The sequence below is a fragment of the Saccopteryx bilineata genome, chromosome 4, assembly GCF_036850765.1.
Source record: "Saccopteryx bilineata isolate mSacBil1 chromosome 4, mSacBil1_pri_phased_curated, whole genome shotgun sequence".
Taxonomy (NCBI): Eukaryota; Metazoa; Chordata; class Mammalia; order Chiroptera; family Emballonuridae; genus Saccopteryx; species Saccopteryx bilineata.
In genome coordinates, this window is record NC_089493.1 from 291,640,993 (window position 1) to 291,661,880 (window position 20,888).

Sequence of the window (20,888 nt, forward strand, 5' to 3'; positions counted from 1 at the left end):
TGGGACCAGAGAGTTTCCTTTGCCTCCCCTAGGGGCCGCGGGAGTGAGGATTATGGTCCTGGCTCATATGGTCCCTCCTCCCTCCATCTGCACTTCCTCCTCCTCCCTCCCGCCCCCCAATAAATCTCAGGCCCCTCCCTTCGCCCGTCCCCAGGATCTGACGTGAGCTCGACACCTTTCGCAGCTTCTCCCTCCCACAGCTCTAGTGCCCGAGCTTCGGCTCTCTGTGTTCCGCAACCTCCTCCCCTCCTTGCCAAGCCCCGCTAGAGCCCAGTAGGGGTCTTCCGATCCTCGACCCCACCCCAGGACCCCGGAAGCTGTCTTGCCTTTCCCCAGCTGGATCCCACCTTGAGATCCAGCTAGCCTGGTGGAAAAGGGTAACCCAGGAGACCCGGCTCCTTCGGCCCTCTCGGCTCCACCCCCTGCAGCCGGAGCCGCGCCCCCTCTCCCACAGATCCCGGAGCAGAGAACAGAGGAGATTGGGCAAAGAAGGGTGGGCTCCAGGCGACCCCCATCCCAATTCTGCCCCTCCATCCTAAGGGGTAGAGAAATTGTCTTCCCTGTTCACCACCAGCAGGAAAAAATATTAAAGGGAAAGATAGAAGGAGAAAGAGGAAAGGTGACAGCTAGATTATTTAAGAGAGGCGCAGAGAGATCAGTGTGAGTCGCCATGGGGACTCCCAAGGCCCAGCACCCACCGCCTCCCCAACTGCTGTTCCTAATTCTGCTGAGCTGCCCCTGGATTCAGGGTAAGGACATGGGATCGTGGGGGTGGGCCCCACGAAGGTGCCCGGGGAGGTTCTTTACCCTCCTTTCTCTGAATACCCTGGGCCTTCCTAGCACCTAGGGGAGGGGAGGGGCACCGCTGATGGGAAGGGGCACACCAGGGCTTTGTAGCTTGTATCTGAATCCCCTAACCCCACTATAGAGGAAGTGGGGAAGTGAGTGAGGGTAGCTTGTAGCAGCGTCTCAAGGGTTAAATCCAGGAAAGAGGGCTAGGAAAGTTGGGGGGATATCTGTGGAGGCGGCAGAACACGCAGCGTACCTGAGTAGGAGATGGGGATGCCGGGAGGGATGCCAGGCACTGCTGCACACACGACTGTTCTTGGTTGTGTGGACAAAGATAGATGACCAGGTATTCTTAGAGACCAGATATTCAGTCCCCTACTCTGCCCCCCAGCCAGACTCCAGAGAGAGACTGCAGAGACTGAGAGAGAGAGAGAGAGAGAGAGAGAGAGAGAGAGGGAACAGCACATTGCAGAGACAGAAATCCAGAGAGGAAGCTGGGCACTGCGGAAGCCAGGGCTGGGAGGTGCTGTCAGACCCTCCGCAGAGACCAGGAGAACACTGAGGTGAAAATGAAGGCCGCACCATCCCCCTTCTCAGCCCTGCTGGCGCTGTCCAGGGTCCATCAGAGCCACGGGGCTCCCTGAACACCCACACAGCCCAGGGGGAAAGGGGAAGAGGAAGGTGTAGGATTGTGAGAGGCATCTGGGAGCCCCTCTTCTCATCTTGGCTCTCAGCTCAGCCTGGGACCCTATGAGCTCCTGTAGGCCCAACTGAGGAAGGAGGAATAAAGGAATAACTCCGGAAAGGATCCTTCTGGAAAACCTAGGAGTGTGTGGTAGTGGATGGGCTCATACAACTTCATCTCTTAGGTCTGCCCATGAAAGAAGAGGAGGCACTGCTGGAGCCTGGAAGTGAGACCCCCACAGTAGCCTCAGAGGCCTTGGCTGAGCTACTCCACGGGGCCCTGCTGAGGAGGGGCCCAGAGATGGGCTACCTGCCGGGTGAGGCCCCCAGAATGGCGGAAGTGACATAGAGGCAGAGAGAGAGACGTTAACTCAGGGAGATGGAGAGTCAGGCCAGTGAAATTCGGAGGCAGATGGAGGGAGATGGTTAGAGAGATTCAAAACTGGGCATAAACAGAAATAAAGTCAGAATGATCAAGAGACAGAGTAAGACAGAAAAACAGACAATCAGAGAGAAAGACAGATGGAAACTCGGAGAACCAGAATCAGAAAAATAATGGGAGAGAGAGACACAAAGAGAGAGAGAAATACAGAGATTAGGAGATCTAGAATAATAAAATCAGGGAGTGATAAGAATACTAATCAGAGAAATAGAGTTCCAGAGAGTGTCGAAGGGAGAAAGCAAGACAGAAGAGAGAGACAGGGGAGGCAAGGAAGGAGTCAGATCTGAGCGGGGAGGCAGAGGCTGGCTGACCAGAGGTGGACAGAGGAGAGAAGACGGGGAGTCCAGCTGTGGTCTTGGGAGGAGGTGGGGGGTTTGGAAGGGAAAAGTGAAGGTAGAGGTTCTGAACCTTCTAGGGGAGGTCTTTTGAGATAGGTGGGGAACCCCCAGTTTTCCTCAGCCCTGCTCCCCACTCAAGGCCCGCTAATTTGCTCTTCCTGTGCTCTGACTTTCCTTGCATTGTCTCAGGAACTGATCCAGACCCCACTCTAGCCACTCCTCCAGCCGGCCAGACTCTTGCAGCGCCCTCCCTGCCACGGGCCACTGAGCCAGGAACAGGACCTCTGACAACAGCCGTAACCTCTAAAGGGGACAGGGGGGGAGGCCCCACCGCCCCGGAGCTGCTGACCCCGCCCCCAGGAACGACAGCCCCGCCCCTTTCAGGCCCCGCCTCCCCAGGCCCGCCCTTAAGGCCTGAGGGAGGAGAGGAGGAGACCACAACCACCATCATCACCACTACAACGGTCACCACCACGGTGACCAGCCCAGGTGAGGCGATTGAACGGGAATGGGGTAGTGTTCAGGAGAGGTAAAATACGGATGGGGGAGAGGCGTCGGGTAAGGTGTGAAAGAGGGGGTCTGGGTACAGACAGAGGAGCAGCTTCTGCCTAATAACAAAGGTGTGTGTATACCCATACTGCGTACCTGTCCGTGTTTTATCCGTGTTGCAGTTGGGGAAGTGGGTTCTGGGCCTGGGTGGGAGAGGGGGTGCGATAAAGGTGGTGAGGGTTGTGGGGAGAAGGCAGAGGGGGACCTCCCTCCAGACTTGCTTGGCTGGGAGCGCAAGAACGCAGGGCTTGCTTCGACCCCAGCTACTTCTATCCTTTTAGTTCTGTGTAATAACAACATCTCCGAGGGGGAAGGGCACGTGGAGTCTCCGGACGTAGGGAGCAGCGCCAGCCACTCCTTAGGACTCGTGGACTGCACGTACAGCATCCATGTCTACCCTGGCTACGGCATTGAGATCCAGGTAAGCGGGCTTAATTAAGCACATAACTGAAACCTCCAAGCCCTTTCCTCTGGACCCTGGGGTGTGCACAGGTTTGACCAGAGAGCCAGAGAACCTGTGTTCTAACTCAAAGGGGTCTGTTTTCTGATGATCAGGAAGACTCCTGGAGTCCTACAACTTGGCCAGTGTCACCGTGGTGTCTGGGCTGCCACATATGGGGAAAAGGAAAGTGGGGTGGGGACCTTTGTGCGTTTCCCACCCTGGTTGACTTGCCATGGCCGGTCTGGCTCTGGCTTCTTCAGGTGCAGACACTGAACCTGTCTCGGGAAGAGGAACTCTTGGTGATGGCTGGTGGGGGGCCCCCAGGCCTGGCCCCCCGACTCCTGGCCAACTCCTCTATGCTGGGAGAAGGACAGGTCCTCCGGAGCCCCACCAACCGGCTACTCCTGCACTTCCAGAGTCCCCGACTCTCAAGAGGCGGTGGCTTCAGGATCCACTATCAGGGTGAGGTGTTCAGGGTGATGGAAAAACAGGGGCCACACTGGCACAGGGGTATCTCTAGGAGCCTTCCAAGAACAAGGCAAGGTCAGGGACTTTCCCTCCTGACTAGCACCCTGGGGGCAGAACCCACAAAGGAGACCTGTGCACACTTAGTTCACACATGTACAGATTTGTGTCTGAGTGTGCACACATCCAAGTGACGTTTCATCCATTCACTCAACAAATGTTTATCTTGTGCCCACGTCATACTGGACCTATGTTAGCCATGGGAGAGGAATGAACAAGCCACGTGTAAATCTGCCTTTAAGGAACTCAGACTCTAGGTAGGGAGATAGACAAGTAATCGGAATGATTATAAGTCAATGAGCTGAGGACCCATATCTCTATAATGGAGGAATACAGGCAGAAGAAGCAAATAGCAAAGGTACCTAAATTTCTCCTAAGAAATATAGGGACACCTTCTTGGAGGAGATGATGACTAAGCTGAGACTTAAATGATGAGTTAGCTAGGGAAAGGGTGGGAGAAAGTGAAAGAGGAAGGCAGATGTCTAGATCGATGAAAAAGCACACTCCAAGACCCAGAGAGGAGGAAAAAAAATGTAAGCCCCTTGAGGAGTTGAAGTAATTCAGCATGGAAGACAGAATTGCCCTAGCTGTGTGATCTGGGACAAGTTACTTAACCTTTCTGTGCCTCATTATATCATCTGAAAAATGGGGATTATCATACTTACCTCATGGTATTATTAGGGTGATCAAATGAGTTAATACAAATCCACTGCTTAAAATAGCATCTGGTACACAATGGGAGCTAAAAAATGTCAGTCATTGCTATTACTGTAAAAACACAGAAAGGGGGAGGGGAGAGAAGGAGGCTAATAGACCCGACCAGGAGACTGATTGGATTCAGATCGTGAAGGGCCTGATCAGGTTCAGTAAAAAGTTTAGACTCCTTTTTCCTGCAAGGAAATAGGAAATATTTTGAAATGTTTAAAGCAGAATGGTGACAGCCTCAGATTTGTGACCTAGAAAGATCCCGCTGACTCTTGGGGGCAGGGCAGTGGCATACATCTGTGCATGACTGCCTTCATGAGCACCCACGCGCAGACAGCCTACTCATGTGTATAACCACACTCACCTGTGCCTACAGGGAACCTCCCCACAGTGCAAGCGTATGTTCTAGTGTCCATTTGTGCATGAGGCAAGGGGCCCAGCGAGGGGTCCAGACACTGCTGTCTCTGCAGAATGCCTTCCTTAGAAACAGAGGGAACTGTATTCAGCCAGTGTCCCTTTCACATCATTTCATGGCCTTGCCTGCTCTCTTGTTAGCTTTGCTGACCCCAGATCCCTTTCCCAGGACATGCACACAACTTCCATCCCTTCTTCATACCCTCTCCAGCCTTTCCCATGGCTTCCAGCACGGGCCTGCCCCAGGGACTCATACATGCTAAGTGGAGGCGCCCAGCACCAGGCCTGTTCGTGGAGAGACCAGGGAACTGAGGGACATATAGTTGGTAGTCAGGGCCGTAGTTGTTGGGGAGCAAGGGCATGCTTTGGGGGCCCAAAGCAGAGGGATGGACCTCAGATATTACAGAATGGTCCCCTGCTGCCTCTTTTAAGCATGCACTCCCCCGGGGCATTGAAAATAGGACTCTAGGCTAAGTAGAACATTTGGGGAGGCTGAGCTGTTTCATAAATGTGCCTTCACGACCTGCATTGGTCTTCCCTGTTTTATGACTTCTCCAGGCACCTTTGGGACTAAGGCCTGTTTAAGCCCTTGTGAGTTTGGCCTCGCTGGGGCCTCTGGTTCAGAGTGGCCTCATTAGCTCCTCTGACAGGCCAATGGCTCCATCACCCCTCATCCCAAGTCCAGCAACGTGTTTCATTTGCTTCTCACAGCAACCCTGGGGGTGTCCATTGTGAACTCCATCTCTGAGAGGAAAAAAGAGACTCAAAGGTTATGTGGATTGCTCAGTTACCCGCAAATCCACGGCAGAATCAGAAGGCAGAATCCCAGGTCCCCGACTCCCAGTCATTCATTCATTGAGGCTGGTGAGGAGCGGGTTATTAACAGTTTTTGAGCACTTTTTACTTACTGGGTCCTTGGTGTGTTTGTTTGTCTCACTTGAAGGCCAGTCCTCATTGATAGGGATTATTATTACCATTCATAGGTTAGAGACCCTAGAGGTGAAGTCAGCTGCTCAAGGTCAGACAGCTAAGAAGTCATGGAGCACAACTGGAACTCAGATCTGCCTGTCTCCAAGCCAGTGCGCTTCGCACGGTTCCACACTGCCTCCTGGCTGCATCAATAAAGGCCAGGCTTTTGGAAGAAAAACTAAATAAGGCTTGGTCCAGTCTCTTAATGGCAATACACAGTGGTTAATGTGCTGATGAACTTCTATGTGTGGGACTGTGTGTAGGCAAAAGAGCAACTAACTCTGTTGGAGAGAGGGTCAGGATGACTTCCTGAAAGAGGCGGCACTTCAGTTACTCTTTGAAAGATGACAAAGAGCAGGAGAGGACCTTGCCAGTATGGAAAATAGTGTGCAGAAACATGGAGCTGAGACTATAAGCAATCACACAACTACATTGTGTAGGACAGTGTTTTTCAACCGCTGGTCCAGGCACTGGTGCCGGCCCGCCAGAAATACCGTGCCAGGTCTGCGAGAGTTAACCACCCAGTGTTGTGTGAAGATTATAGACCCAATGATCTTAGCTGAATTCACTTAGGCTCAGGGTGATCACCATTTATCAACCTCTGTCATCGATGAAAATACTATTGAAGTTGTCCTAGATAGATATCTTTGGAACTTGTAAGCTCTTTGGAACAACTTTCTGCATTGTGCTGAGCATTTACAAAGCATGTGCAGAAGCATTCAAACTTATGAAGTATTTAGTGCATTGCACATGTGGAGTTTGAAAATCAAGTGCCAGCTTGTACGGTGCTGCACTGTTATGTGCAGTTAAGATAACATTATTTGTTGTGTGTTTTTGTTACCTGCCGGCTAGGTCACCAGTCTGCAAGTGTAAAAAGATTGAAAACCACTCGTGTAGGATATACTCGTGTAGGTGATGAGAATTGGAGGTGGATATATGCTGGGCAGGACCTGGTGTGGGGCTTAAATGTCAGCCCAAAGCCTTTAGACTCAATTCTGTTGGTCATGGAGAGCCATTACAGAGGGTAACATTTATTCAAATCACTGTTCTAGAAAGTTATTTGTTGTTGTTATTTATTTGTTTTAAGTGAGAGGAGGGGAGATAGTGAGACAGATTCCTGCATGTACCCCCGCTGGGATCCACCCGGCAGCGCCCAGGCCAATGCTCAAACCAATAGACCCACTGGCTGTCAGAGGGGAAGAAAGAGAGAAGGCAAGGGCGGGGAGGTAGAGAAGCAGATGGTCACTTCTCTTGTGTGTCCTGACCGAGAATTGAACTCAGGATGTCCATATGCCGGGATGATGCTCTATCCACTGAGCAAACCAGCCAGGGCCTGGAAAGTTGTTTTTGTGTCTGTCTATCTAGACTATAGATTCCCAAGAAGAAAAACCTGGGTCTTTTCATCTCTCTCTCCCCAGGACCCCACCAAAGGAATATTTGTTGAGTTTTGACTATAAGGAGAAACAGATTTCTTACAGAATCACTTAAGCCTCGAGAGTCAGAAAAAGCAAAGACCTAAGACCTAGTCTAGGCAAAGTGTTATCTCCCAAGGCCTCTGCTAAGGGTAGGCCACCCCTCCTGGAAGACCCGGCTTTGACGTTTTTCTTCCAAGAAACCCTTCTTGATGGGCTCGGCCTAGTCTGAAACAGACACACTGAGCTCTGTCAAGGTTGAGTTCAGAGTCCACCACTTACTACCAAGTCGCTTTCTATTTCTTTGCTTTATGACATATGATTCCACAAGAATTTCAGGAGGCTTTCGAAGAAGAATTCAAGCAATAAAGTGAAATAGAATAAGCAAAAAGTTGATACCCGGTATTGTTTATTAAAGTTGAGAAAATAAAATGTGAATGGACAAGCCTTTGTTGCTAAGGATAAATAGGATAAATAAGCCTTACCCTGGTTCCAAGCCTCCCAGCAGTCAGTGCAAAAAGAGCGAGGACACAGTGCTCACAGCAAGAAAGGAGAAGACGGAAAGTTCCTTAATGGAAGCAGAGCTTTCCCTACAGGAGGACTCGGTTAGGGAGCGGTGGGTAGCAAGGCCTTTCTTGATAAAAGTCCAAGTTCCTAAAGGAGTTCCCCTGGGCGAAAGCTGAGGGTGTAATACCACAGTGTACCTCAGGGGAGGAAAGTCCCCTTTGTGTGTCCAGGGGACAAAACGCTCTGGGGCACTTAATAACTTGGAGCCTTGTTCCTGCATCTGGAAAATGGGTCACAGTGTTTCTCTGACTACCTCAAAAGTACCGTGAACTCACTTTGGAAGCTGAACAAGTTCTGCAAATATTATTTGTTATTATTAGAGCTGGATGGGGTTCAGAGTGATCAATTGATTTGCCTGAGGTCACACAGCAAACGAGTGCTAGGGTCCAGAATTTCTTTGAGTCTCAAATACCTTATCGATAAAATGGGACCAACGCGGGTAGATTACAAAGATTAGGGGAGCTAAGGATGTGAAATGATCTCTTCATGACACAATGTGCCAACGTGAGGCTCCAGCACGGCACTAGTTTGTGCCCCCAGGGGGGCCTGGGGAGAGGGGGGAAGGGCTGGGGGACCAGTGAGAGAGGGTAGCATGGGAATGAGCCCCCTTTCTCCCTGCTCCAGCCTACCTCCTGAGCTGTGGCTTCCCACCCCGGCCGGCCCACGGGGATGTGAGTGTGACAGATCTGCACCCTGGGGGCACTGCCACCTTCCACTGTGATTCGGGCTACCAGCTGCAGGGTGAAGAGACCCTCATCTGCCTCAACAGCACCCGTCCAGCCTGGAGTGGTGAACCCCCTAGCTGCATGGGTGAGTCTTCTGCCACAATGGGTGGGGCTTCTGTCCCAGGAGCCCCACTGGACGAGCCCTACCTTGGGGGTTTCTATCTTTGGGGAAGACCCATCTTGAAGGGGTTTTGACCCTGGAGCGTTTCTAGCCTGGAGCTCTTTTTTCTTTATTTTTTTTTTTACAGAGACAGAGAGAGAGTCAGAGAGAGGGATAGATAGGGACATACATACAGGAACGGAGAGAGATGAGAAGCATCAATCATCAGTTTTTCGTTGGGACACCTCAGTTGTTCATTGATTGCTTTCTCATATGTGCCTTGACCGCGGGCCTTCAGCAGACCGAGTGACCCCTTGCTCGAGCCATTGACCTTGGACTCAAGCTGGTGAGCTTTTGCTCAAACCAGATGAGCCCACGCCCAAGCTGGTGACCTCAGGGTCTCAAACCTGGGTCCTCCGAGGCTCTATCCACTGCGCCACCGCCTGGTCAGGCCTATCCTGGAGCTCTTTACATTGAGAGTCTCTATCCTGGTTGCACCCAGAAGGTTTCCATAGTGGGAGTCACCATTCTGGAGGTCCCTTCTTTTGGAGACTCCTTATTTTAGAGAAAACCATTCTTGGTGGGGGTCTCAAACCTTTGGACAGTCTGTCTTATAGAGGCTGCACCCTGGGGATCCCAATTTGAAGATTTTCCATCGGAGGGCTTCAATCAACAGAATCCCCTATAATTCCCCATCCCAGCATGTCCACAGCTGGCGAGCTTTCATTCTGGTGAAATCTCCATCCTGGGCATGTCCCCTCCGGGTTTTCCTCCTCCGGACCTAGAGCCCTGCCTGGGCGGTAGCCTGGAGGAGGCCCTGTTTTCTGGGTGAGCGTGGAGAGCAGAGGCCATGCGGAGGCCAGGGCCCAGTGAAAGGTGCGGGTGCCACGGCTCTGAACGTGGGCGGACAGTCCCTTAACCCGCCCCTGCTCTGCCCACAGCATCCTGTGGCGGCACCATCCACAATGCCACACTGGGCCGCATCGTGTCACCTGAGCCTGGGGGAGCTGCGGGGCCCAACCTCACCTGCCGTTGGGTCATTGAAGCAGCGGAGGGACGCCGGCTGCACCTGCACTTTGAGAGGGTCTCGCTGGATGAGGACAATGACCGGTGAGGGTCTGGGCCTTGGATCGGAGGTCCCAGCTCAGGGAAATAGGCTGCGGTGCGGAGTCAGACAGACCTCGGCTGTATCCCAGTTGAGATCTGTGTCAACCAGTTAGTCCGGCTTTCTTAGGCAGTGCAGCTGTGCAAACCTAGACAAACCTCTGGATCTGCTCGTGCCTCAGTTCCCTCGTGTGCAGAATGGAGATAATAGTACCTCTCTGTCAAGACTTCTGTGAGGACAAATGCGTAAAGATGTGTAAAGTGCTCAGCACGGTGCCGAGCACACAGGAAGCACTAGAAATGTGTTTGCCATTATCATCATTATCATTCTTTACCTAACAAGCTGGTATCCCAGTAGTTGCTATGTGACATTAGACAAATTACTTAATCTTTCTGTGCCTCAATTTCCTCATCTATAAAATGAGGGATAATAAAAGTAGTATCTGACTCAAGAATTCTTATGAGGATTAAACAAGATAAAATATGTAAAGGCTTAAAAAAGTGCATGGCATATAATTAATGTTTGCAAATAATAGCTCTGAAAATAAGTTAGAAGAGCAGGCAAGAGATGAGACAGCATCTGGGGGAAACTGAGCTCCTGGCCGCCCTCTGTCCATCCCAGGCTCATGGTGCGCTCGGGGGGCAGTGCCCTCTCGCCAGTGATCTATGACTCTGACATGGATGATGTCCCGGAGCGGGGTCTCATCAGTGACGCCCAGTCCCTCTATGTGGAGCTGCTTTCCGAGACACCTGCCAATCCTCTGCTGCTAAGCCTCCGATTTGAAGGTAACTTCCCTCCCCTCGGCCCCGACCTCTGCTCCCTGTCCTCTTCCTGATGCCCACACATGGCCACAAGCACGTACCTGCCCCTGCTCATCCCCATGTTTGGATTCCTGAAACCCAACTTGCCTCCCCACCCGAAACTACAAGGACCTCTTTTTATGGACCCCTTCTACTTCCGGGAGGTGGTCTTTTCTATTTAAGCTTCATGTTTGGCGAGTACACAACCAAGAAACCAGTTACCTTAACCTCTTAGTTCTTTCCTCTGTGTTGACTTCATGCTCAGGCACTCTCAGTCTGTGGAGAACCTAGCAGTTCCAGGCTAACCAACTACCAACTTTCCGTCAGAAAGCGAGAAAGTGGCCCTGGCCAGTGGCTCAGTGGATAGTGTTGACCCGGCATCCCGGGTTCGATTCCTGGTCAGGGCACATAGGAGAAGCGACCATCAGTTTCTCTTCTTCCTTCTCTCCTTTCTCTCCTCTCGCAGCCAGTGGCTCAGTTGGTTTGAGCATCAGCCTGGGTGCTGAGGATAGCTTGGTTGGTCCGAGTGTGCCAGCCTCAGGCGCTAAAAATAGCTCCTACTCAAGCATCAGTTCCAGATGGAGTTGCCAGGTGGATCCCAGTTGAGACACATGTGGAGTCTGCCTCACTATCTCCCCTTCGCTCTCACCTGAAAGAGAGAGGGAGAAATAAAGAAAGCATACCACTTTCCTAAGAGCTTCAGCAAAAAAATGCCACGAAATGTTCTCATTGGCCTGTTTTAGGTCATATGCCTATGCCTGAGCCAATCACTCTAGCTAGGGGCAGATGGTGTTATGACTGACGGATCCACATCACGTGGTCATCCCTAGTTGGCCGCAACTGAACCTTGTGAACTGGAAGTAGGGGAGGTGTGTGTGCGCCAAAAAGAACATAGGAGTGTTGCTACCTACCAGAAGAAGGGGGACTGGATGCTGGACAGGTAGAAACAAGGAGGTCAGTGATCACGGGAGAGGAGGCATCTGAGCTGGACCTTACAGGATAGAGTAGGGGCCAGGAATCTATGGCTCACGAGCCAGGTGTGGCTCTTTTGATGGCTGCATCTGGCTCGCAGACAAATCTTTAATAAAAAAAAATACTAATGTTAAAAATATAAAACATTCTCATGTATAATAATCCATTCATTTCCTACCACTCATGTTCATGGTTGCAGGTGGCTGGAGCCAATCACAGCTGTCCTCCAGGACAACACCAAATTTTTATTGGATAATGCGTAATGTACATGGGTCGTTGTATGGCTGTCACAGAATTACATTTTAAAATATGTGGCATTCATGGCTCTCTCAGCCAAAAAGTTTCCCGACCCCTGGGATAGAGAGAATTTTAACAGAGAAAGATTGAGAATTAGCATTTTGGGTGAAATAAACAGTGTGAGCAATGATAAAGAGGCAGAGAAAGGCCTGTTGGGAAACAGAATTTCAGTGCGACTGGAGCAGAGAATTTGTGCAAACAGAAGCAGGAGAGCGACAGAGAAAGTGAAATGCTCAGAGAGGAGTGGTTAGTCCTGATACAAATTAGGGCAGAAACGGAATTAGCTCTGGGACCTAACGGAGGTGTAGGATTTGGACATGACACCTTACTAGGTTCAGTAACAGTGAAATAGACAATAAATCTAAAAAATAAATTGCATGTTATATTCTGAGGGCAAAGAGAATCCCTAGGTCTGAGGCCTGCCTTCATAGTTGTGGAGTCATGCGCCATGAGCCTCAGATTCCCATTCCATATCATAGGCACCTACGTCTTACCTCACACATGGCTTTGCAGCTAAGGTATGATCAGGTGGGGAAAAAGAAAAAGGCTCTACAAATGTTCACTGCCAACTTAGTCTAAAGCCAAAGCAAAGAATAGCTTTTGTGGTAGCTGCACTTTTAGATTCTAGCCACATCATGGATAATCAGAGATTATCAGAATCCAACTATTATTATTTTATTTATTTACTAATTTATTTTTAATTAAGTTTTTTAATTCAGTGAGAGGAGGGGAGGTAGAGATAGACTCCCTCATGCTCCCTGACTGGGATCCACCCAGCAAGCCCACTAGACGGTGATGCTCTGCCCATTTGGGGCATTGCTCCATTGCTCAGCAACCAAGCTCTTCTCAGTGCCTGAGTTGGAGGCCATGGAGCCATCCTCAGCACCCGGGACCAACTCGCTCCAACTGAGGAGAAGAGAGAGAGAAGTGAGAGGGGGAGAGGTGGAGAAGCAGATGGGTGCTTCTCCTGTGTGCCCTGACTGGGAATCAAACCTGGGACACCCACACGCCAGGCTGATGCTCTACCAATGAGCCAACTGGCTAGGGCCCAACTATTTTTTTTTTTTTTTGCATTTTTCTGAAGCTGGAAACAGGGAGAGACAGTCAGACAGACTCCCGCATGCGCCCGACCGGGATCCACCCGGCACGCCCACCATGGGGCGATGCTCTGCCCATCCTGGGCGTTGCCATGTTGCGACCAGAGCCACTCTAGCGCCTGAGGCATAGGCCACAGAGCCATCCCCAGCGCCCGTGCCATCTTTGCTCCAATTGAGCCTTGGCTGCGGGAGGGGAAGAGAGAGACAGAGAGGAAGGCGTGGCAGAGGGGTGGAGAAGCAAATGGGCGCTTCTCCTGTGTGCCCTGGCCGGGAATCGAACCCGGGTCCTCCGCACGCTAGGCCGACGCTCTACCGCTGAGCCAACGGGCCAGGGCCCAACTATTATTTTTGAGGAGAGGACACACCTACATGAGCTAGTGCTCCAAAGACACGCTTTTCCTCCCACTCCTTTGCACTTTCCAGAGCCAGGTGTTTCTGGCTGGGAATCGAATAATCTGGGTTTCAGAAGTGGTTCTGCCACAGCCCTATTGCGTGACATTGGGCAAGTGGCTTTTTTGTCTGTGGACCTCAGTTTTCTCATCTGTGGAATGATGCTGGGATTTGACTAGCTTAGCGGCTTCTCTCTAGAGACCGGGAAGGTAACATAAATGTACAAATGTGGAGTTTTAGTGTTTGGGGGAAACTGAGGAGTGAAAGCTAAGTCCAAAGGCATTCAATTTGAAATAGCCCACTGAGTGGCCTAAAATACTTGAATTCAGCCCAAGTCCCCCAGTTTGAGACCCCCTAAGGCCTGTCCTAATGCCTAACTTGTGTGATTAACTCCTCTGTAGCCTTTGAGGAAGATCGCTGTTTCGCCCCCTTCCTGGCACATGGCAATGTCACCACCACAGACCCTGAGTACCGCCCAGGGGCTCTGGCCACCTTCTCATGCCTCCCAGGATATGCTTTGGAGCCCCCTGGTCCCCCCAATGCCATCGAATGTGTGGATCCCACAGAACCCCACTGGAATGACACAGAGCCAGCCTGCAAGGGTAAGCCTTCCATAACCCCAGTAAGTCCTTCAGTCTACAGATTACCACCTGAGCTCAGGGTCCCAGGAACATCATTCAATGAGACCTGCATATCCAAACCTATTAAGCCCAGGCCTTGAGTAAATCCCCCTTTCAGACACTCAGTTTTCTTGACTAAATAATTGGTGGGCGTGTTACAGAATTCAGAGGTCACTACCCAAATATCTCTAAGAGCTGTAAATCGAGTTGAGCTAAATTGTGGATTGAGTAGAAAGTGGGTGGGGTTAACCAAGAGCAGGGCTGGGATTGGATACAACAGGACTGGGCGTGGCAAGAAACGGGGGTAATAGATAATAGGACACTGTGAGGCAGTCTGGTGTATACAGTGGAAGTGGTGAATACTGTGGTGAAATGGAAACTGCATGCCCACCTGGTCCTGAATCTGACACCCCTTCTACCCTAGCCTTGTGTGGAGGGGAGCTGTCAGAGCCCGCTGGTGTGGTCCTCTCTCCAGACTGGCCCCAGAGCTATAGCCCCGGCCAGGACTGCGTGTGGGGCCTGCATGTCCAGGAAGAGAAGCGCATTTTACTCCAAGTTGAGATGTACGTTTGGGTGCTGCAGAGGGTGCGATGGGTATGAGCTCAGCAAAGTCCGGTGTAACAACATGCCAGCCTGCATTCTGAGCCTAGCTGGCTCCTGTGTCTACACAGTATTTGGTGAATATATGGTCTGATAAAGAAGGGACTAGCCTGACCGGTGATGGCACAGTGGATAAAATATCAACCCGAGACATTGAGGTCTCAGGTTCAAGCCTCGAAGACGCCTCCTTCAAGGCGGGCTCATCTGGCTTGAGTGCAGGCTCACCAGCGTAAGTATAGGGTTGCTGGCTTGAGCGTGGGATCATATACTTGACCCCAAGGTCACTGGCTTGAAGCCCAAGGTCATTGGCTTGAAGCCCAAGGTTGCTGGCTTGAGCAAGGGGTCACTGGCTCGGCTGGAGCCCCCCAATCAAGGCATGTATTAGAAGCAATCAATGAACAACTAAAGTAATGCAACTATGAGTTGATGCTTCTCATCTGTCTCCCTTCCTGTCTTTCTGTCTCTCTCACTAAAAAGAAAAAAGAGGGAACTAAAGTTTCAAGATGGAGTATGGGTTGTCAGGTAGACCTAGGTACAAATCACTCATCAGCCTTGGACAAGTAAAGGGGGTAATGCAGCCTTTCTCAAGGGCTATTGTGAAAAGGGGGCGCTAATCTGGTGTTTCTCACTCTGGATGTTTCTGAGACCACCCCGGAGCAGATATCCAGGGACCCAGGCCCAAGCTGTTGCAGCATCAACAGAACGTAAAGTGGGTATAGGGAGAACCCAGTGAGCTGATTTGGTATGAAGTGGTCACGTGATTGGACACAGAAGTAGGCGTGGCCCAAAGGCAGGTCCTCACCCAGGGCCTAGAGTTGAGCGGGGTGGTAATTAGCATGGTCTGTGATTGGTCAGAGTTGAGCTGTGCACCACTGGGATGGAAGAGGGGACTGAAGTGTGAAGCTGGTAATAAGCGGAGTTGGAGATTGGGAAGCAGAACTGGGAGGAGCCACTGAAAAAAGCGGAATCTGGAGAGACAGAAGGCCAGACTTGGGGTAGGGGAATGTGGGGCGGGGCTGGAGAGGAAACAGGGTTACTATGAACTGAGATACGGATTGAGCAGAATCGGATCGAAGTCCAGCCTCTATATCTGGTCCTATACTCCTTGTAGCTTGAATGTGCGCGAAGGGGACATGCTGACCCTGTTTGACGGTGACGGTCCCAGCTCCCGAGTTCTGGCCCAGCTGCGGGGACCTCAACCGCGCCGCCGCCTCCTCTCCTCTGGGCCCGACCTCACGCTGCAGTTCCAGGCACCACCCGGGCCCCCAAACCCGGGCCTTGGCCAGGGTTTCGTGTTGCACTTCAAAGGTACCGAGGTCTAGGGTCCCAATATGGGTAGGGTTCCGGCAGGCCAGAGATCCCAGTAGGAGCGAGGCCCCAGGAGGCTGGGAGGGCGCCCAGGGTCGCAGAACAGCCTCTAAACTCGATGTCTCTACACGGCAGAGGTCCCCAGGAACGACACGTGCCCCGAGCTGCCACCTCCGGAGTGGGGCTGGAGGACGGCTTCCCACGGGGACCTGATCCGGGGCACGGTGCTTACTTACCAGTGCGAGCCTGGCTACGAGCTGCTCGGCTCCGACATTCTCACCTGCCAGTGGGACCTGTCCTGGAGCGCAGCGCCGCCCGCCTGCCAAAAGAGTGAGCCCGGGGCCCGCCCCAGTCCTCTCACGGCCCCGCCCCTGCCCCTCTGGGTTGCGCCGCTCCTCGTGGACCCCGCCCACTTTCCCTCTGCGTGGGGTCTTTTTTCCCCGCCCCTGTCCTGTCCCCGTTCCGCCCCTCCTCTCTGGTCCTGCGGGATCTTCCTCAGGCACCGCCCCTATTCCCTTCGGGTTTCAGTCCTTTGCTTCCTCTGGGCCGCACTCATCTTCTCCGGGCTGCATTCCACTCCCTCGCGCTGCTAGGGGCGCTGACCCCCTTGCCTCTGGGCTGTGCCTCATCTTTCCGTGGCCCCAGCGCTGTTCCACCTGTGTCTACCTTTCCCTGGCTCTTCCTGTCTAGGCTCTGTCTCTCAGTACCCAACCCTTGGCATTACAGGGAGTCCCTTTGCTAGGGCCTAAGCTGTCATTGAAGCCCTATGCTGGGTTGGGGTTGGGGTTCTGCGGAGGGATGGGGGTACCTCCCTTCCCTGATGCAGTTCACAGTCTAGGAGAGGAACAGATAGTTGAGCAGCTCAGCATATTACAGAGGGGTGACCACAGTCCTTACCTCCGAGCCTTGGCTCGCTCACCGTGAAGTAGAACTAGGGGGTTGTGAAGAGCAGACGGAGAGCGGCGCACACAGCGCCTGGTGCCTGCGAACAGTAAGTCTGAAGAAGGGCTGTGGGGAGAGGGGTGGGCTACGGTATGTCTCAGGGAGGGGCAGGAGATTTCACAGAAGAGGTGACATTGAAAGGAGCTGGGAGTTTTTATCTTTTAGGAGAGCAAAGAGGGGTAGCATTTTGTCACTTTTTCCCAATTTGGGGAAGCCTGTTAGAACAATGGGTTGTGGGTCTTCCACCTGCTTCCCCCACCCACCCATGCGGCAATGGTGGGGCCAATGAGCGTAAATTTCAGGAAGCCAGATTTGCAGATTGGGTTGGACACAAGGAACACTTTCTAGTCCACTCAGCTCCCCACCTCTGGGGAATTCATAGGAGGTCCAGTCTAGAACCCAGACAGGACAGAAGCAGGGCCAGAAAAGAACGGAGGCAGGATCCAGAAGGGACAGGGACTGGTAGAGCTGCTCCAGGCTCAGGAGGAACCTGCCCGAGGAGGCACGTTGCATCTGAAGCTGAACTGAGACCTAACTCGCTGAGTCTCTCAGCCCAGTGCTCCACAGCTGTGACCCGAGGGGTCCCAGCTCTCCACTCCCTGTGTGAGTGACAGTGTGCCAGTCATTTGACCGTCCTGACCTCCCAAAGCAGATGACAGTGACATCGACCTCTCAGAATCATCAGAGTATATATATATTATGTTTGTAAAACAATCAGCAGGATGCCTTGCACAGGTCTGTGTACAAGAAGTGGCGGGGATTGTGACTGCCACAAGGCTGTAAACTCAAACACGGGCAGGAGCCCGGCAGGAGCCCGGCAGGCGCTGCCAGTGAGCAGAACGGGGGCGGGAATGATGGGACGCGGGAGCAGGAGTGCTGAGCCCCTCTAAGGGGGGAGCTGCTATTCTGCCAATGGTCTGCCATGCAGGCTGACACTGCTGGGATTTAGCTGCTACATCCAGTGGTTAAATATTTAAAATTTTATCCTCAGATAGGGGCCTGGGTTGCCCCAATCACTCTGTTGGCCCTTAAGAAATGGAAATGTAAAATGTATTGACTTTTAAGTTTTCCCAACTCCTGCTCCCTTCCTTCTGAGGAAATAGTGGGAAGCGGGGGCTTCAGGCCTCTCCCAGCCCGAAGCTTCTGGGAGATCTTTTAAGGTCCTGGCTCCCCTGACCTTGCCTCTTGTCAACAGTCATGACCTGTGCCGACCCCGGTGAGATCACCAACGGGCACCGTACCACCTCGGATGCTGGCTTTCCGGTCGGCTCCCACGTCCAGTACCGCTGTCTGCCAGGCTACAGCCTGGAGGGCGCGGCCGTGCTCACCTGCTACAGCCGGGACACAGGCACCCCCAAGTGGAGCGACCGCGTCCCCAAGTGCGCCCGTGAGTCTGGGGACACTGGGGAAGGGTGGCTGGGGGGCTGCTCAGCAGTGCAGCTGGCCCGTGACTGACATGTTTCCTGCAGTGAAGTACGAGCCGTGCCTGAACCCCGGGGTGCCAGAGAACGGCTATCAGACCTTGTACAAGCATCACTACCAGGCGGGCGAGTCTCTGCGCTTCTTCTGCTACGAGGGCTTCGAGCTCATCGGCGAGGTCACCATCACCTGTGTGCCCGGCCACCCCTCCCAGTGGACCAGCCAACCCCCACTCTGCAAAGGTGCCTGGGCAGACAGGGCAGGAGGGGACATAGCAGTGTCTGGGGAGTGACAGGACTGAGAAAGTCAGGTAGCAAACTCGAGACCAGTGGTAACCCTGCCGAGCTCCCCTCACCCCCTGCCGGCTCTCGCCCTCATGGGTACATCCCGAGGGCTGGGGAGTTCGCGGTCAGTCAGTTACCCTAAGAGATGTGGTAGAAGGGCTTTGGTTTTGGAAGTCTCTTGCCCTCTGGATAGGTCTGTTTCCCTATTTTTGAAAATTCTACAGACCCAGATGGTTTAAACTGCCCAGGGTTAGGAACCCTGAACTTTTCGGGGTCTGCAGGGGGATGAATAAGGCTTTGCCCTGAGTCCTCCTCCCCCGCCCCCAGCAAGGGAAGGACCAAGTTTAGGCTGAGCGGAAGGCAGAGAAAACCAGGCTGCCCGGTCCCCCCCCCCCCCCGGGCTCCGGCCTGTACCCAGCCTCCCTCCTCCCCCCCCTGGCTCAGACCCCGTCCCCTCCCCCTCCTCTCCCTGCAGTGGCCTATGAGGAGCTCCAGGACAACCGCAAACTGGAAGGTCAGTGAGGGCGCAGGTGGAGACCCAGGCCTGGCTGGGTTGGGAGGGCCAGACAGAGGCTGGGGGCAGGAGGCCAGGCCCCGGAGGGGTAAGGCCCAGGGCCAGGGCCAGGGCAGGAGGCTGGGAGAGCCCAGGGCTCAGTGGTCTCTCCTCCTCCCCCCCAGTGACCCAGACCACAGACCCATCACGGCAGCTGGAGGGTGGGAACCTGGCCTTGGCCATCCTGCTGCCCCTCGGCTTGGTCATTGTCCTCGGCAGTGGTGTTTACATATACTACACCAAGTAAGTCCTGTACCGGGGAGTGACGGCCGCACAGACATCTTGCCTGCCCAGCGCAGAAGCCTGAGTCGGGAGGTTGGGGCCTCGCCTCTCTGTAAGCCTCTCTATCTCCTCCCTCTCCCAGACTGCAGGGGAAATCCCTCTTCGGCTTCTCGGGCTCCCACTCCTACAGCCCCATCACTGTGGAGTCAGACTTCAGCAATCCGCTGTACGAAGCTGGGGTGAGCCTTCCCCTCCCCTGGAGTGCCGCAGCCCTCGGCTGCCCCAGGACTCCATGGCTGCCTCTGAAGGGCTCTGTAGTATGTCTGGGGAGCTGACCTACAGAGGCCACATCAGTGAACAAAGCGGGTCCGGGTGCGTCCTAGGGAGTGGCGAGGACTCACTAGCTGGAGGACGGGTGTCCCATCTTGTCCATGGTGGAGACAGGCCCAATATTGATTGTTCAAGACAATCCAGAGATTCACATTTCTCTGTGATTCTAACCTACTGCAGGATGAACCAGACATACCCACTGGCCAGTTCAGCCCCATTCCCACGACATGGCCTCCAAACCAGCAATGATGTTTCTTAAAAAACCCAGGGTCTTTCCCCGTCCTTGTGGCCTCTCCCATTTGGCTGCCTATTCCGCCTCGATCCCCCTCCAGCGACTGATCCCATCTCTCTGTCTCCAGGATACACGGGAGTATGAAGTTTCCATCTGAACCCCAAGACTAAAGCTGCAGGACCCTTGGCGCCCCTGCCCGCCGCACTCTGGGCTGGGGGTATGGGACCTGCTCTCTGGTTCCTTCCTCCCTGCTGTGTAAATAGTCTCCTGGTCCCCTGCGGGGGCTTTGATGGCCCTGGGGACCCTACAGTAAATAAACCAGCATCCTGCCACCCAGAACCCCTCTTCTCAGTTGCCAAACAGGGGGCCGACCCCACCCCACCCTACTGGCTCTGGCCCCAGGCACGGGGACTGAGCTCCCTCCTCGCTCCTCGGCCCGTGCCGCCCAGGGTCCCCCATCAGGACTGCTCCTGAGAGCTCTGCTGTTCCCTTGGCCACGAAGGCTCTGCCCTCCCAGATGCTCTAGCCCCGGCCCTCACTCCTGGGCCTTGGAAGCTCAGGAGCACAGGGGTGAAGGGGAGAGCTGGGACAAGGCCCCGAACTAGCCCTTCCTGCCACCTCCCCAACCCACAGCCTCTCTCCGCCTTTGCTTCTGGATTTTTGTTTTTGAGTAATAAACATAAAACCGCCATTGTAACTGGGTTGGTGGGGTGTGGGAAGGCGGGTCACTGAGCGTTGGAAACAGGGATTGTGGTCTCTCTGGAGAGAGAGCTGGGGGGAAAGATGGAAACCGAAGACTAGGCTCCGGGTGTTGTCAAGGGATAGAACCCCCCCCCCGGGTGTTGTCAAGGGGTAGAACCCTCCCCCGGGTGTTGTCAAGGGGTAGACCCCCCCTCCGCGTTCCGGTCAGGCTTTGCGGAGGACTGACTGAGACAAAGCCCCTGGGGGCCTCCGCTGTCCCTCCACCTCGGCTTGATGACGTTTGGAGGCAGTTTTAGCCAGGAGATCACTGACAATAGCCACTCCTTCTCCCTCACTGTTTGACAGGTGACAGAC

The 20,888-nt window shown here is 53.4% G+C and overlaps 1 protein-coding gene across 2 annotated transcripts; it reads left to right on the top strand.

The window, feature by feature from the left end:
* The first annotated feature begins 197 nt into the window (after positions 1-197).
* SEZ6L2 (seizure related 6 homolog like 2) lies at positions 198-20,590 on the top strand. 2 transcript variants are annotated; one of them, XM_066275621.1, is made up of 18 exons: positions 198-749; positions 1,659-1,790; positions 2,443-2,742; positions 3,084-3,223; positions 3,505-3,706; positions 8,461-8,646; positions 9,603-9,771; positions 10,388-10,551; positions 13,724-13,924; positions 14,367-14,505; positions 15,654-15,850; positions 15,986-16,180; positions 17,988-18,179; positions 18,262-18,453; positions 18,971-19,009; positions 19,174-19,291; positions 19,413-19,509; positions 19,960-20,589. In XM_066275621.1, the coding sequence occupies exons 1-18, from the start codon at positions 671-673 to the stop codon at positions 19,987-19,989; spliced, it is 2,772 nt and encodes a 923-aa protein (XP_066131718.1). In that variant the 5' UTR covers positions 198-670; the 3' UTR covers positions 19,990-20,589. The 2 variants fall into 2 exon arrangements, with proteins under 2 accessions (XP_066131718.1, XP_066131719.1); XM_066275622.1 differs by lacking the exon at positions 18,971-19,009 and having other exon boundaries at positions 19,960-20,590.
* The last annotated feature ends 298 nt before the right edge of the window (positions 20,591-20,888 follow it).

Coding starts and splice junctions, on each gene's coding strand:
- SEZ6L2 (XM_066275621.1), top strand. CDS start 671: ATGGGGACTCCCAAGGCCCAGCACCCACCGCCTCCCCAACTGCTGTTC. Junction 9,772..10,387: donor CTGGATGAGGACAATGACCG/GTGAGGGTCTGG, acceptor TGTCCATCCCAG/GCTCATGGTGCGCTCGGGGG. Junction 14,506..15,653: donor ATTTTACTCCAAGTTGAGAT/GTACGTTTGGGT, acceptor TACTCCTTGTAG/CTTGAATGTGCGCGAAGGGG.